Here is a 17,393-nt window from a genome sequence, read left to right on the forward strand (position 1 = left end):
TACAAGAAGAGGTAGAAGGTGAGCTGTCTAGAATGGTATGGTATTAAACCTCTCTCTTTTTTCTACCGCAGGGTCTCGGCCGAGGCTGGAGGATGCCCCGCCCCGGATCGTGGAGCACCCTTCTGACCTGATTGTGTCCAAGGGAGAGCCAGCAACCCTCAACTGCAAGGCGGAGGGGCGCCCCACGCCCATGGTGGAGTGGTACAAGGACGGGGAGCGGGTGGAGACGGATCGGGAGGATCCCCGATCGCATCGCATGCTGCTGCCGAGTGGGTCCCTCTTCTTCCTGCGCATCGTCCACGGCCGCCGCAGCAAGCCCGACGAGGGCGTCTACGTTTGCGTCGCCCGCAACTACCTGGGGGAGGCTGTCAGCCGCAACGCCTCGCTGGAGGTGGCCAGTATGTACCTTCTCCCAACCACCAACCGCCCCCCCACTCCCGTCCCTTAACAGGAGCACTCGTGCTCAAGTCTTCCCCAGAAAAGTGGGGCCGTTGGCTGATTTTAAGTGGAGTTGAGGAATACAGTTGTCGGTGTTTTGAGGGGTTTGAATTTGATTGTATTTATTAAGGCGGGTCGCTTGATGTTGGCTCATATAACTGCCGAAGGAAGTGAGGTTGCAGAATGCGGCAAAGGTTCCTTCCAGGTAGCAGATGTTGGGCCAGAAATACAGCCTTGTCAGATTGCTTATTGTGGAAGAGTGCCAGGGTTTAGCAGCAGGAAGGGTAATAGCCAGGCCACTCAAAATTAAATGATGAGGGGACGATTTGATTTTGGAATTAGATTAGACAGTGGCCTGCTACATTTAATATTATGAGGTTTCGATTGTGAAGACTTTTTAAAAAAATTTTCAGATCTTTTTTTCAGTCTTTTTTCACGTCTTTCCTCCGTCTGTAATGAGAGGGTGGGAATTTGACTCAAAATCTTCTCAAAAGCCAAAAAAGGAGGTTCTTTCTGATTCTGTGTTAAGTGCCCTGTAGGCTGTGTGTTAAGTGCTCCAGTGCCCTTTACTTATGACAGCCAAAGAGCTTCTTGCAGGCATATTCTGAAGGCAGAATATTTCTTGTGCTAATCGTCCCATTTAGACTCAGAACCTGCTGCAAATGTAGGAGGAGACCCTTTTGTAGAACCTTGAAACTGAAGGAACAAAGTGGTGGCCTTGGGTAAGGACTTGGAAGCAGCCACCGAAAATGTTGAATATAACAGTACTTGCCCAGGTTGTTAGCATGTAGCCGTCATATATTCCTTTCTGACGTGCGTAACGGGGCTGTGACGTAGCTCACAAACTACACTGACGCTAAAGATAAATCAAATATAAATCAAATCAAATTAAATAGAAAACTGATGAGATGCATACTGATGGAAACTATAAAATAAATGCTGTTAAAAGACTGGCAACAAACTGAAAATATGTTGACTGAGAGTGAATGAGTTCACGTTCATAAAATGAATTACAGTATTAAATTTGCAGTACAATAATATAAGGTCAAATGAAAAAGAAAAACTGTTTCACAGCAGTTACTGCACAGCAGCCTTTAGACAAAATTTGTAAACCCTATTTTGAAGGCTCCAGCCATAACCCAATACAGAGGGCTAATTGCCCTTGAATAGCTCAGCAGAAATTCTGTACAAAGTGGCTCTTAATACACATGTTGGTCTCCTTGAAGCACGCCTCAAAGGCTGAACTTTTGAACTATGGAAACTGAATCTCAATTGCAGGTAGTTACATGCTTTTACAGTCCTATCCTTGTTGCTTCAATAGAGTAGATTACAGCTCTGTCTTTTTGTGAAGTGGGTGTGAACTCTGCCTTGTGATTTGTACCAGTTGCAAAGGTGTATCTAGGGTCAGGTGAGCAATGTAGCATGTAGCAGCGGTAAACATGAGCTGCCCCTTTCAAGTATTTCTTAAGGAGCTGGACAGTGAGGAACTTAGAGGGGAGTATCGTAGAAGGGCGCTGAGGAGGGAGCGATTGTTTAAGTTTGTCTGGGGTTAAATGGAGTTCATGGGGACAGCGCTGAAGTCAGCCGGTTTTGTGTTGTCTACATTAGATCAACAAAGCCCTGAGCCGCAGCGGCTTTTGCCACTGTTTATTCAATTTTAAAGCCTTCAAGGTGCTCTTCTGCTGCCCCAATCAGCCCCGTGTATGCACCAACAGCAGATTGCTAATCTCTTGGTACACCTTAATTATGGATGTTGCCACAGAATCTCCTCCTCAGAGTCAGGCACAGTTGGGGTGTGTTCAGGGTGCTACGGACAACCGCAGTTTTGTTTTGTTATTTTGGTCTGTTCGCTGAATGGGCCAGTTCTTTTCTGGTGCTCAGAGGCACTCTGTAATAAAGTTAAAAAACTGAATCTTATTGTTAGATTGCTAATGTGGGGATCCACGGAGTTATTTTTAGGTATAGATCCACAGAACTAACCAATCAAAGATTATTTTGGAGGTAGCCAGATTGTTATGTTTAAGGAAGTCAACTAGCTAATCAAATGATGGTTTAAAAGATTTATTATGATTGGGCGTGTAACTAACAGATATCCAGCTAACTGTTGCTATAATGGATATATTTGGTAAATGGGAGAGTCGCATCATTAACGTCATGTTCAAGTTCCGTGCTCGAGCACGGTTAGTGATCCCACTGATGCGTACCGTGCCCGAGTCCAACTGAACCGTGCCCGAGCCCACCTCTTCAAGTGGGCCCGGGCACGGTATGGAACGATCACATTAGTCAAACGAACTGGACTTTTGGGAGTCAAACGTGCTCGGGCACGGTACGGATTGCCAAGTGTGAGTACACCCTAAAATGTAATGGAAGGGCTTCACAGGAGCATAATGTGGAGGCCTGTGTTGGTTGCTGGTACTGAACGCCGTTAGAGTGAGCATGTGTTCTGTGGAGGGGTGGACTGGCTGCACCGAGTGTCTAAAACAGCAGGATTGTGCTGCTGCTGTGTAGGGCTTTCTGCGGAGCATGCAGCCGGCTGCCAGACTTGGCTGCTGCCCGAACGCTTGCCCTTCCCTTCAGGGAGCTAACATCCTCTGCAGCTGTCATCTTCCGTTCCACCCCTCCAGCCCCCAAACCCCCCCCCCCCCCCCCCCCCCCCCCCAGCCCTGAAAGAGCAATGTGGCCTTTTGTATCAGAAGCATCTAGCTTCTTATACCTGCTTTTCCTTCAAGAGAGTGACCGTACACAGGGCATCTGGGACATTGTCCAGGAGACGGGGGGGTGGAGTGGTGTCCAGAATGGGCCAGAGGAGGGGGGACTGGGGCAGGGCCGGATTGGTCTTGTTGAGAGCAGGGCCATGGTTGTTCCTGGCCAATTCTCGGCGCTGTGCGCTTGCCAGCCTCTCAGTGTGTCGGGGTGTCTGTGACGAGGCCGAGACACACAGGGTCTGCGTCAGAGTGCCAGGGCCGCAGCGTGGCTCCCCTCCGGCAGAGGGGTTGAGCACAGACCTCGTCCGCTTACCAGGCGGGGCAGAGGGGCTGTTTAATGAAAGCCCGGGTCCCTGGCACTTGCCAGCTTGCTGGCATGGGGTAACCTCAAACGCCTCCATCTGTCACCGCCCCGGCACCATGTTCAGTCAGGAGACCTCGGGCTGCATGGATGATGAGTGTTTCTGGAGACCAGCTCAAGGCGACATGGTTTACACACCACCTGGCTCCTCTCCAGCATCAAAGACCCGCACTGCACAGTGTGTGTGTGTGTGTGTGTGTGTGTGTGTGTGAGAGAGAGAGAGAGAGAGAGAGAGAGAGAGAGAGAGAGAGAGAGAGAGATATTTGTGTGTCTGCTTGTATGTGAATCAGAAGTAGGTATATTTAAACATCCTTTCTTTTTGAGTCTTTAATTGTCTGAATCTTTTGTGTGGGAGACACAGACAGACAGAATAAAAGAGTTAAATGGAAGCCTTGTGGCTGAAGTTTATTATATACAGAAACTGTCTGTGAACCATGTGCTCTTGTGTTACCAGGAAGGGCTTTTTACAACTTGCCTATATCCTTCTGGAGACAGCGCTGGGTGGTGGGGAGGGAGAGGAGAAGTAGATGCATTTCAAACAAGGGCGCCTGGGGTAACTCAAGCTGGCGGGACCTCGGGAGCGAAGGTCATTTGGAGGTTAGGTCTGGTTTCCAGGGGAACAGGTGAGGGCAGAGCGGCAGCTGCCGGGGGGAATGCTGGGAATGAACAGGTGAAAGGAAAGATCTGACGTTGTGCTCACTTCTGTTGTCGGGTGCAGGGCTCTGGCCAACTTTCTCACCCTGAGTAATCCTGCAGGCCTGACTGAGAGACAGCTGAACGGCAGCCCCCACAATCATAAAAAAATGGATTTGTAGGTTTGTGGATTAGTAAGAGGGCATAGCAGATTAAGGACCCCAAAGTCCCCCCAAAAATGGCAAAGCTGCAGTTAAGTGCTGGCTTATTGACTGCTGCAGTGCAGACTCTCTCCACTGGGTAGTATTCTGAGCCCAGCACAGACACTGGGGTAACAAAGGCATGTAAAAGAAGTACTCACACATGGCACTGTTGTTCCTAGAAGAGAAGCCATGTTAATGTATTTTCTTCGATTGCTTTTCTCACTTGGTCATGTGCATGAAGGCCTCTTAATAAAATGTTTGCTGAAAACCCCACATCAAAAGTGACACAAGATTATACTGAATGTAGCCTTTTTTGGATTTGTATTAGTTTTTTGTGAGCATACTGTAGTAAAGTAGCTTGCATATGGTAAAACCTCCGGAAATTCTCCCTGATCCCACTGTACTTGCCTCATTATGGAGGACGGTCATGTGGTCCACAGTCAGAGATCAGATTGCGCGCCCCTTTGTTGCGTCCCCCTTTGTCTTTGCCTTTTGTGCAGTTAGTGCAGTTCTCAGCTGGCAAAGCCCTGGTGTGGTGGGGAAGTGCAGGGCTCTCTTAGACTGTTGCCGTTCAATGGAACTGCACTAACGATATTGCTTTGCTGCTGGAGCTGTGGAGCTTTCTCTGCTGGTGAAAGGGGATGGATGGGGGTTGGGTGGGTGGAGAACCAGGGCCCCACCAGACAGACCGGCCCTTCTGTCCAGCGGTCATCGGGCCGGCCCACCCCACCTCTGCTCCCCATGCCCCTGACCCCATCCTGATTAATGAATTAATTAGACATGATCGGGGCTAACGAGATGTCAGTGGCCCGCGCTGGTGCCCAAGGGTGACAGCGGGGTGGGACGAGGAGTTCCGATGACAACAGGTGGCGCGAGGAAGACCCTGTAATCGGGGTCCCTGTGTTAATGAGCCGTGCTGCCTCTGAGAGGCTTCGCGTGGCTCGGATTACCGCCGGAATGATGGGGCGGTGGAGAACAATGGACCCCTAGTTTGACTGCTGTGACCGAACATGTCACAGGCTAAATTATTACCACAGATCATTGCCCCTTGACATGACTTGGGGAATATTCCTCAAGTGTTATCTTTTTTCCTCTTGCTGTAATCTGTGTAATGGGCAGTATTCTCTGTATCTATTACAGAGCTGTATTAAAAAATTAGTGTATTGTGGCACAGAAAACTCAGGTGAAGCTGATGGGTTGGCTTTATCCATTCATTTGCTAATGTTTTTTAGAAAAATTTCTGTTCAAGAAGAAAACCTGCTAGTGTTTGGAGGTAGGATGCTGTTGTTTTTGGGATTAGTAAAATGTAATGCAAAAAATTCATTGATGTTGCCATCCACAGAGATTTGCTTTCTGAAGTGTACTAGAAGAGCATTTTAAAGTTTTTGCTCAAGTCACCTTGGCCCTTTATTATTGACAGTGTTATTAACCTGCTATCGTTGTTGCCTGCTCTGTGATGGGCTTCAACTGCCAGTGCATTTGATAAGCGCCTTTGGCTGTCCAGAACAAGCAAAGCAAAACTTGGCACACAGAGGTTTCATAACACGTCTTGTTGTATGCCAAAAATAACATTCAAAAACAAGCAGAGGAGGAGACTTTGTGCTGAAAGCACGAGCCTGACCTTGTCTTTCTTTTCTGAGCTTTCTCTTTGCTTCTTCGGTGAGTGCAAACATCTTAGCTTCCAAGGCTTTGTCAGCACACCTTCACCTCAGACCCCTGTGTTTTGGGAACAGCTATGCTTGGCTTGGGTGCCATTTATCAGGATGTAAGCAAGTGATTTAAAACGGATTTGTAATTGATGTAGATAAGAACCGTGCAGGCTTTTCAGGGCGTTCAGAGCACCATGGCCTGGGGAATGCGCTCGCCCCCGGGTGGGACGCTGCCGAAGCGCCCTTCGGCAGGGCGGTCCGGTCAGGTCGTTAGTTAAAACTGTCGGGGTGTAAACGCTCGCTGTGCTGCAGGTCTGCCTTTGTCCTTTGCAGCACTCTGGGACCCTGGGTCTGTTGGGGGGGGGGGGTGGCGGGGGGAGCAGGCGGCTTCACCGTTGGGCGGGTGCAGTGGTGATGAGAGAGGTGAAGGGAACGGGGGGTGCAGTCTCAGCCTGTGCCAGGCTAGTGCAGAAGAACACGGGTGGGGAGCCAGGCGGCGGCCTCTGCCTGACGTGTTTAACAGGCCTGAAGGACACGCGGGATCTCGCACATGCGTTGCTGTCCCCCCCCCCCCCCCCCCCCCCCCCCCCCCCGACACCTCCCCCTCCTCCGTCCCTCGTCCAACTTTTAAACTACGGATATCATTGGGTCTGATGCTCTGGGCACTTGTCTGACAGAACGAGCTGCTTTCTTCCCTCCAGCGCACAGAGTCACGGACTGTTCCTGACCGTCCCCAAATGTGATGAACACACCCCTCGCCCCCTGTCGTCCAATCACAGCCTCCAGGTTGTTGACAGGGCTGGGGAGGCAAGCGCAGCCGTGGCTCCGGTTTGGGAACGGCTCGTGTGGCGCAGAAACGGGCAGATGTGAGTTGGCAGGATCCCCAGCGTGGGGGAGCCTTGGGAGGAGGGAGGCGGAGCTATTTGCTGGAGCCGCTCCATCGTATTTGATCGAGCGTCAACACAGATCCCCGCCTTCACCATGACAGTATCGCGCGGGGCAGGGAGTCTGTTTTAATGCACAGTGCATACAGTGCTGTAAAAATCCTGAGGAGCACTGTATCTGCCCATCAAGGGTTTGTCAAACTGTGTGTGAAAGAAGCTAATGTGGCAGGCTGTCTGGGGGAAGGAGCTGCAAAATTTATCAACAATGGATTACACCAAATCGGAACAAATAAATAAAAGAGTGAAACACGCCCATTTTGAGAGAAAGGGGAGGGTGCCTTATGCAACCCTGAACTTCTCTTTCCTTTTCTGACTCAGTGGATATAGTGTGGTAGGTTCAGAATTGTTCGAAAGGAGTGAGTGCTCCCTGGCTCTGTAAGACAATTGCAAAGCCCTGTAATAAGTGGACCTGTGGGATTCGGAGTTTCTGCTCAGTTCTGTCCCCTGCTGTGTGCGGGGAGGGCAGATAAGGTGTTTCTCCGCCAATTTGAGCGGATTTGAAACACTTTCCAGTAAATCCATTTGCATAATGTAGTTTGCATAATTTGTTCAGTTTTTTTCTTTTTACATGAGCCATAAAAACTCCTAATTTTCTAAAATGAATTTGAATGATGTGATTTGACTATCTGTCATCTGCTTCATTTACAAGTTTTTTTTCCTCTTTAGTTGGGTTGGGGTCAGAGGGGGCTGTGTGTGTAGCGGGTTGCTGGGAACAATGAGGAGCGCTTTTAAAAGAAATACTTCAGGCATCACTTTGGAAACCCTTCTAGGTCAGTAAACCTGTGAGACCTGTGGCATGTAGTTATATTATCGGCAATATATCTGCAATGCATTTCATTCTTTAGATGTGAGGAAGATTTACATTTATTTGTTTCTAAACATGTTTTGGTAACTTGAAAAAAATGAAATTGATAGTATTAAATGGTTACTCAGAGTTAAAGTCAGGAGCACGCTGCAGTCTGAGTCCTGCCTGCGTTTGAATACTGGGGCGGGCAGATGAAACGTTGCCCTCTGTATGAATGGCGCATGCTAATGTGAGCGGTTGGGTTTACGGTTTCTCCAGATGGCCGGAGTGCAGCGGTCAGGGAGGAGCGGAAAGGAGGGCGCCCTTCGAACCCACGCTAAGAGAGCGGGCCGTTCCCCTCCTTTCATCCCCACCCCTCTGCTCACCCCTCTAACCGCCACGAATGAGGGCCATCTCTAGATTAAAGTAATCCTCTTTCTCCACAGACAATGTCTCTATTAGCCATTACACTGCGCGGCCACACGCACGGGATTAGACCACCTCCGTGGCAGGCTTGTTGTTGCTCCAATCTGCATACAAAAGAACAATATGGGGCGTTGGGGGTGGGGTTGGGGTGCTGGGAGGTGCTGCTGAGCCTCCTCCCCCCCCCCCCCCTTGCCCCCATCCCTGCCATCAATACGGCTGAGTCCCCCCTGTCTGTCCCCTTTGTTCTCCATTGATTTGTTTGGTACGGGACCTTCTGTCCTGTGCCGTGAGGCTGTCCACAGTTTGCACACACAGGGGGGAGGGGGGCCTGAATAATGATGAGGCGTACAGTGCAGAGATAACTGCCGAGCCCCCTTGTCCCCTCCAAAATAGACCCTCATAATCTCAGTCTCCGTTCTCTCTCCCAAAGGCCCTTCTTTGGGAGCATGTGAGAGACAATTTTGGACAAGGAGAATTGCTGTGTTTTGTAAAATTATTCGGAAGCAAGGGTTAGCAATCAAGTTGTACGTCTGTATGCAGAAAGTAAAGTTTTTAAGGTATCAGACTTCATATCATGGAACGGATTTGCGTTTTATCTTTGCAAGTTTTAACTTCGAAATGCAAAAAGTAATTTCAAGCATTTAACCTATTGTATTGCAGAAGGAGATAATAAAGAACATTCTTATGATAATAACTACCCATTTATGAGAAAAGTGACACATGGAAACCTGTAATTTTAAGCCCTTGATGATGAAGTTTTTGTGCTCTCTGCATCTTCAGCATTTGACTAAGGAGCTAGCAATCACAATGGGAAACTACTGAGAAATAATTATACCACAGCTGGTCAAAAGGATACATTATTCTACAAAGCACACCTTTTGTGCTTGTCATTTGCTCCCTTTCCTTTTATATCAGACTTATCCTTTATATGCTCTTCAGCATTAGATTTAAAAACCATGTCAAAGTCATTTAGTTTAACATTTATGCCTTGGTAATTTATTCGACTGTAGAAGATTCTCAGCCTCTCACATTGAGCAGAAGTGGGCTAACTATTGTGAGTCATTTTGAATTTTTAATGATCATCTGTCTGAAAAATAAAAGCAATTATCTTGCGTCTGAGGAGTCATCATTTCTGGTGAAATGCCCAATAAAGTTGGATGCATTGTGGCACATTGACAGAGTGAACCCAGGATTGCTGTGGTTTGTCAGTGGGTCCCTCCTCTCTTTCCGTCATGGAGAGACAGCCTGTGCTGTTGAACTGCTTTCTGAGAGAGCCGTGGCAGACACAATCTCACGGGTCTTCCAAACCAGATTTCTGCTGGGACAGCCGTGGTTGCTATGTTGTGAGTCCATACAGAATTGCGCGGCAGACATTTCGGGAGTGGTCCAGTTGGTGTGTGAGGAAACCAATGAACTCCTGTCTTGGTAAGGAGGAAATCGGTATGTGACAGGACACATATCACAGGAAGGGGGTGACTGTAAAGAAGGGAAGTCGCGTGGTGAGGCACTGCTGAGGACACCATTGGCATCAATGGAAAACAACCATTTTTCCACGTGCTTTTTTTTCTGAATCCAAAGAAAGTCTCCCCTTGGTGTGCTGGCCATTCCAGTCCTCGGAGCCAGGTTGTTTGGCTGCTCCCTGTGACCTGTTTTAAGTGGGGGTTCCCAATAGGATGGCAGCTCAGCCACGCCATCCGTCAGAGCTCGTGCTGAGGGGCTGACCGACCTGAGCGAGGTTCATGGATGGGGAAACAGAAACAGTGTCTCCACTGGAGGGGATGAACTGAGGCATGCTGGGAAGGTGAGGGGATTAACCCTGGGCCCGTGCTGCTCTTGGAATGGCCTCAATGGGAGTGCAGTTGCTGTCTGATGGATGAACCTGGAGAGCTCTGATGCCGGAGGGGTTGCTTGACACCTGCGAGAGGTAGCATTCCCAGAGGCAGAGCTGCAACCGGTCTCAGGTGGCCTGAATGCTAAGCACTGCTCTGGAGGGAAGCCTGAGATATGGGGGCATTCTGAGGGCTTCTTGGAAATGTGTTTCCAGGGACATCGTGCTGCAGGCTAGGGGGCTGGTTTCAAACACCGGCATGCGCAGGTCAGAAAAGGAACCCCCCTTTATACCCCCAAAGGCGCAGAGAGCTGCAGGCCCCGACTCACTAAATCCCCCCTCCTTCACCACCACCCCATCTTCAGGGCTGGATAATGAGACTCACCCCCCCTGGCTTTGCACATGAGGCCTTTCTGGGTAAAGCAGGGTAATTTATTACATTCAATTTGTCGCCCTGACACGTCCGGGGGTTTTAAAGGTGCAGCGGATGACCAGACCGGGGTGTTTATGAGCGGTTAAAAGCCCCGAAATGGCACACCTCGACACCATGCCCCATCCATCTTGTGCTCTAACCAGGCGCATGATACCGGCGTGGGCTGTGTGGACGTGGAAACTCGTGTCACAGCTTGGGCTGAAATACTGCAGCTTCCCTCCCCCAGCTCTTGCACTGCATCACGTACAGGGCATTTTCATGAGGTTCACCTACTGAATCTGACAATTAATGGGGCTTTGGGGGCAGAGGAGGTCTATTTCTTTGTCCCTGATCAGAACAGACAGGCCGCACCCTCAGCCGTGACTTGAGTGGCGTACCTTTTAAAGTGGAATTTCAGACCGTGTGAGAGCATTCCCTGACCCATGTTACAAGCGTGGGTTTATTAAATGAAGGTCCATGACGTGTCCACATGTGCAAACTCTAGTTGCACTAAAGATGTCAAAGAGAAGTCAGATGGGCCTCCACAGCAGAGGATTGCACCTCCTATCCGTGACATCAGATGGAGGAAACTGTAAAAGTCCACAGTTCAAAATATCCTTGTTTCTTTTCTCATCAGCTTTTCCCCTTCTCAGAGTAGCATTGTGAAAGCACCGCCCCTGCAACACTAGGTCAGAATGTTTTTCTGTCATAAAGGGAAGCATTTTTCACTCCCCGTCACCAAAGCGTCGATCAGCCAGATGCTTTTCATCCATCAGGCTTGAAAAGCGGGTGCTGGCCGCGGTTTGTGGGAGCGAGCAGGAGAGGAGAGGAGAGAAGCCCGCAGCTGTCGTCTCCTAACTGGACTCAGGTGATGCCTAAGCAGCGCAGACAGGATATAAATGAGGCTTTGACAAAGACAAACACGCTCGCGCGCATGCAGACACAAACAAAAGGGAAAATTGAAAAAAAGAAAAAAAAAATTAGGGGGGAGAAAAATTAGGTCGGACCGCAGAGGGGACCGATTTCCCCCCCGTCCCCAAGGCAATATCTGTCCCGCCCGTTGCCCGTCCGCAGAGCGGGACTCATTATCAGGAGTGGCCCCTTTTGATCCTGTTGGGGTTTGGAATTGATGGAGTTGGGGGGGTTGGGGGGGGGTGGTTCAGAGAGGGACAGATGTCCAGGCAGCACGTGCCTCTAAGGCCCCCTCCACACACACTACCACCAACCCCCCTCCACCCTGAGACCGAAGCCGACCCAAACGCAACCCCCCACCCCCCTCCTCTGTGACAGCTGCGTTCTGTAGTGCAGGGACGCTTGTGAACTGTGACAGGCTGGTGTCTGCTTGCACACTAATAATGCCCCATTATGGGGTGGAACTGGGGAGTACTGACCCTACAGGGGTAACTGGACACACTCATCCCACAGGTAGAACACATGAGGAAAAGCACAGCTTCTCATGCAATGAAAGGTGAATATTGTATTTCAGGCCCCAGACAAGAACAATACAGGTGACTCACATATACAAAGCAGTTATGTGAAAACTGTCAGGACTGATAAAGAGATTTTAGACAGCACAGGTGCAGATTTTAGTCACTGAAGATGCTTTTGAATTTGAAAGCATTACAATGAGAATGTGAAACACAGGGAAAGTTTTTCACTGGACAGACTACCCATTTAATCAGCAACCTTATAATGGCCAGTGAGCTGCAGTGGGCTTTGGACATCCATCTAAGCATTTCCCCTGGGGTTCGTTTTCAGTACCCACCTTTTTCAATGATGCTGATCTTCAATGCTGATTCTGATCTTCAATTAAATATAACAGTTAAAGGCTAATTGTAAATTAAAATAATGGCATTTTCAGAGCCCACCTTTGCATTGCCTTTAATGGTTATATTGATTTTGTTCAATTTATGAAATCAACTGCATTGATCCCTAGCAGTGGTGGCCAGCATAGCCCTGGCTGTGCCTCAGTCATCTCAGTTGTGTAAGTCTATCAGTGATGTGGGGGAGCGGGGCCGTTTGTCTGAGTGGGTAGCAGTGCTTGTTTGTTCTGTTGGAATGTCTGAAAATGTTTTGCTGTGGGTGGGTTTGTGCTGGGGGGGGGGGGGGGGGGGGTGTAGCACCGTAAATCCGATGAAAGTGGAGAGTGTTCCATCTGTCCCAGGAACCCCCCTGGCAATCAGGGGTATTGATCACCAATCATGGACCTCCAAGTCACTTCTCCGCCCACCTGTACATCTGTCTGTCTTCATGTCCACTGGGAGAAAGGCATACTGGCAACTCACTTTATGGGGGGCAGACTGAGTTTCTTTTACAGACAGAGGGAGAGATGAATGAACAGCAGGTCCTATAAAAAAGCAGTCCAGCTTCACTATCTATGTATTGACTAACATATCACCAATAGGGTTGAGAGGGTTCTCTGTTCTTTGCTCTTTGTCGTTCATCACTTTTTTCCTCTAAAGTGTCCTTTCTGACATATGGATTTAACTGCATTATATATACTGACATTTGAAGTCTTGTCTTCAGACATTCATTTGTTTCAGTTATAAATATATTCAGCGCATTAACACGGAACACATGCTGTTGTTGATGTCAGGTTTTGGGTAGATTTTACAGTTTGATGTGTAATTTACGATAGTTTGTCCAATGTTTCCTGCTTTCAGTCTCATTTCAGCAAACACCGCTCAAAGCTCGCGACACTGACAGTCGCATGCAGTGCAATATAAGTGCCTGGATGAAATAAGACGAATGCAGCGAAATGATCAAACGTTGAGATTACTGCGTCTGCGTCTGCTGGAGCCCACCTCCAGTTGCAGAGTGTGTGACAGATTGCTTCATATCAGGTTGAGATGCAAGCAGACAGATTGACAGATGACCGCCGCAAATCCCAACAACAGACCTGAAACATAAACCTTTCAGCAGCAGCCAGGGACCATTTGTCATTCTGCGAGAGATTTAGATATTTATTCATGAGCGCAGAAATTATTGAAGCTGAAGATGAGAGGGAGGAAAAAAAAACCCTCCTGAGTTTTAGATGATAGCGATAAAGTGTATTTTAATTAAATATCGGGCCCTCCTTGCTCTGAATATTTATGTTATCCTCAAAACACAAACAATAAACTGTTTGAGAAAAAGGTTGACCTCCCACTCTGAAAAGACAATTGTCTAAAATCAATATTAATATACAGTAGAAGGTAGATACTTTCATTAATTTCCTTAATCCGGATCTCCGGCTGAGGATTTCTATAATATTAAAATTACTATAAAGTTTGAAATAACTCCCTAGTACAGATTCAATTGATAACATTATATGGTGGTCAAAATGCAGAAATGATTATTTTTTTAAATCTCATGATTGAATGGACCCCTCAGACCAAACATCTGCGCAAGATGGGACAAGACAGATTGACGGACAGCCAGATGCATTTTGGTGGCGGTTGTCTAGCTTGCAATATATCCGTCTGAAAAATTAAAGAAGGTATAGGATGAGAAATTGATTTTTATTTTTTCTAAACGCGGAGGGTCTGGGAATCCGCTAGAGAGTGTCCCCTGGATCCCACCAATGGGGTGAAAGAGCACTGTAATTGAAGTGGACTGCAGGCCTTGCAGAGGGATTACACAGGCTTTGTTGTAGTCAGGGTGAGGGTTCCCCCGAGGCAGCAGCCGGGGGGTCGGAGGTCACATGCTTAATCTGCCTATCACCCCCGGGGCTTCATGGGTAATTGCAAGCACCTAATCAAGCTCCGTGCACCTTCTCGATTTCCAGTTTTGGAGCTGAACAGGAGGCAAGGGCGCAGACCTCAGCATGTGGGGCCAGCATTGGGAATGACAGGTCAACACAAGCTTTCCATAACCCCCTGGCACCTCAATTTGGATCTGCCGTTGCTAAATAGATTTCCCCTATGAGTAAACAGGCTCCATACCATTTCTGTCAGCCGTTTTCTTTAGGGTTAATGAATACTGTTTATAGGGTCATGGCTGAACTTGCCAGGACTTTGGACGGAAGGTGGTTAAAGCTGGAGGTTTGGGGTGGCCATGGCTGTCCTAATTGGAGCCCAGGGACCGGCCAGAGGTCCAATCTGAGCTGCGCCCGCAGGTGTGTACACCCCGGGAAGAAAAATGTTTGTATGACAGAGAAGGTCAGCAATGGAAGGGTGTGCTTTAATGGAGCCGGTTCGTCTCAGCAGAATCACAATATATTGAAAAAGGAGAGTGGTTTAGCTGCCTTGATATTTCAGGAGAAGTAAAGATATGGTAAACATTAAATATCCTGACCTTCTGCTTAAGACATAGAATAACCGACATGGTCTGAACATCATCTTTTTAAAGGCTACCAGTAGCTTCTGTTTTGCAGGTATATTACCTGGATTACCATTTAATACGTGTGTGAAATTTGGAGCACAGAATTCTTTTTTAAAATTTCCAAAGAAAGTCAAGATCGTATTTGAAATTATAGGCATTGAGCTGGCCTGCCCAAAAGAGCACTTCGTCATGACTCTTAGAAAAAGCAAACATATAAAATTCTTGGTACGTCCAACCAAACACTCCATAGATTATTTTCTTACAGAACCACCCTTGTTCGTAAAATGAGTTTATTTTGTTGGGAGCCTGCTGGGGATTGAAATAATGTATATCTGACATCCTGCGGAATTGGAGCATCGGGACTGAGGCCACAGCATATACTGTGCTGACATTTGCGGGAATCACATTAAAAACAGCCTTGGTGACAAGCCTCCATTAAAAATGGAAGTGAGTTCTCCCCCCGAGTCGACATGTCCACAGGTTTTGTTGCCTGGCTTCCTCATCATTAGGAGCACATTAATCAGGCTGGACCGTCCCCTCCCCGCTGGGGTGACATTGTGGTGACATTAGCTCTGTAATTCAGCTCTAATGACCATCTCTCCCTCTGGCTTGCACACAGACACACATGCATGCAAAAACACTTTCACACACATCCACCCACACACATGCACCATGCATGCGCACAGGCTCTATGGCTGTCTCTCTCACTCTGTCTCTCACACGCAAACACACACACACACACACACACACACACACACTTCAGGCACAGGAGCATGCACACTCATTCCAAACCCCTCTTCCCATTGTAATTCCACCAGGCCCATTCACAGGGGATAAAGGCTCAACTGCCTCAGTCCCAAATCACTCCTGAACCAACAATGAAACAGTCCTGAATCAGTACTGAATTGATCTCGACACATTCCTGAATCGCACTCCCGTTGCTCCCGGATCACTCCTGAATCACTCCTGCATCAACGCCAAAGCACATTGGCCTCATGTGCATGGCTCCCTGTTTACCTGTGCTTTGGTGGCTTTTTATCCTATGTGTAAGCTTGGGGGAAGGATGTGAGCTGTGCAATTACTGTGTGTGCTCCCATGGGGACCCCCAGCCAGCGCTAGCTCCTTGAAGATTTGAGGATATTTTTGTCTAAATGTGCCTCCGGCAGCTGTATCGCTTCTCATTTATTGTGTTGCTCAAAAACAAATCTTCAGACATTTGGTGAAGATGTGTTCTTTTATGCTGGAAATGTGATTTTGCCTTGCGCTGATTGAGTTGTTGGTGATTGGCACACAATGGAAATGTCATCCTTGCAGTTTCAGAGGGACAGTAATTTTTTTGTTACCCGAACAGTGTGCGCAAGGACTCACTCAGGAGACGTGCCTGCCCTCCGTGTGTGTATGTCACACTTAAAGGCAAGCGTCTTTTTCATGTGGCGTCTGGTGCTTGTGGGTAATTATCGTACTGTTCAGTCACACCCATTCTCAATCCGGGAAACAAGCCCTGAAAAATTAACTAGCTGAGGGATGGCAATGATGGTTTGTGTTACATCATTTTATTGCGTGAAAATGGATCTTAATTTCTTATATTGCATCTTGCAAATCAATCCATAAGGAACATCTGTCCCAATTACAAGGCTTTGCCTCCATAGTCAGGACGTTTTGCAGTGTCCCTCCTGCATTGCTATTGCTTAATTACAGGCAAATCTATTCGAACATCTACAGTATGCTTCCACTTGCCCTGGTAGACTTGTGTGACTCTGCAATATACAATCTGCATGTGTACAGTAAAAGATTTCTTCTGCAAACATGTATAGCATACATACTACAGTCTGTACAAGCAGACATGATACAAGCATGTATCAGTTTACGTTAAGCACGACTGATGAAACTGAATGAACTGAAATCCGCTGAAGTACAAGCATACCGTAGCTAGCATGTATATTTGTTAATTCAGTCTTGTGTGTCATGACAGCTCTGTGAAGCCTGCCCAGAAGAACAAAGCCAGTGAAGCAGGAGTGTACTGATGTTACTAATGGTGCTGTCTTTAATGTATTCAATATTTGCACCATGTAGTTCTCATCTATCAATAAATCATCCCCACACCCTGATGAATGAATACTGAATTCACTCATATCTTCAAAGATACATGCATGAAAAAAAAAATCTGCAGTGTGTGTTCAAATATATAAATATCCTGGAGGAACCTTCACTTGAAAAGTTTCGCTGCTCCCAACTTTAAGGCTGAGCCTACTTTCCCAGAGAGAGAAAGTTTTTAGAACAGCGGCCTGTGTTCTGCGGTCAGAATATCTGAGAGGCTCGGAGGTGCCTCGGGTTAAATGCGATACCTCTTTTAGCTCTGAAATCACACTTGAGCCCCCGCTGTGTCTGAGCTGGGCCTTCGGCTCGTTCTGAAGTGGACAGAGCCCTCTGGAGCTGGGGAGCTGTCCGCCGGGCACTCACCTGGACACACAAAGGCCCCTGTGTCACCTGAGACTTGAAAGTTGGGATTAAAGAAGAAGTGCCTGCAGTCACAGATGGCTGGGGATAACAACAAGCCTTCCATAGATGGAATCCTCTATACATATATATATATATATATATATATATATATATATATATATATATATGTGTGTGTGTGTGTGTGTGTGTGTGTGTATGTGTGTGTGTGTGTGTGTATACAGTGTATATCATTATCATCCTTCATATTG

At 47.7% G+C, this 17,393-nt stretch overlaps 1 protein-coding gene across 1 annotated transcript in view; it reads left to right on the plus strand.

Moving 5' to 3' along the window:
- Positions 1 to 17,393, plus strand: part of robo3 (roundabout, axon guidance receptor, homolog 3 (Drosophila)) — a 69,998-nt gene that overhangs the window by 14,376 nt on the left and 38,229 nt on the right. The window contains exon 2 of the mRNA XM_036524097.1: positions 72 to 398. Within this exon, the coding sequence (XP_036379990.1) occupies positions 72 to 398 (327 nt within the window). The remainder of the gene's footprint in view (positions 1 to 71; positions 399 to 17,393) is intronic.

This window comes from Megalops cyprinoides, chromosome 3 (genome assembly GCF_013368585.1).
Source record: "Megalops cyprinoides isolate fMegCyp1 chromosome 3, fMegCyp1.pri, whole genome shotgun sequence".
Taxonomy (NCBI): domain Eukaryota; kingdom Metazoa; phylum Chordata; class Actinopteri; order Elopiformes; family Megalopidae; genus Megalops; species Megalops cyprinoides.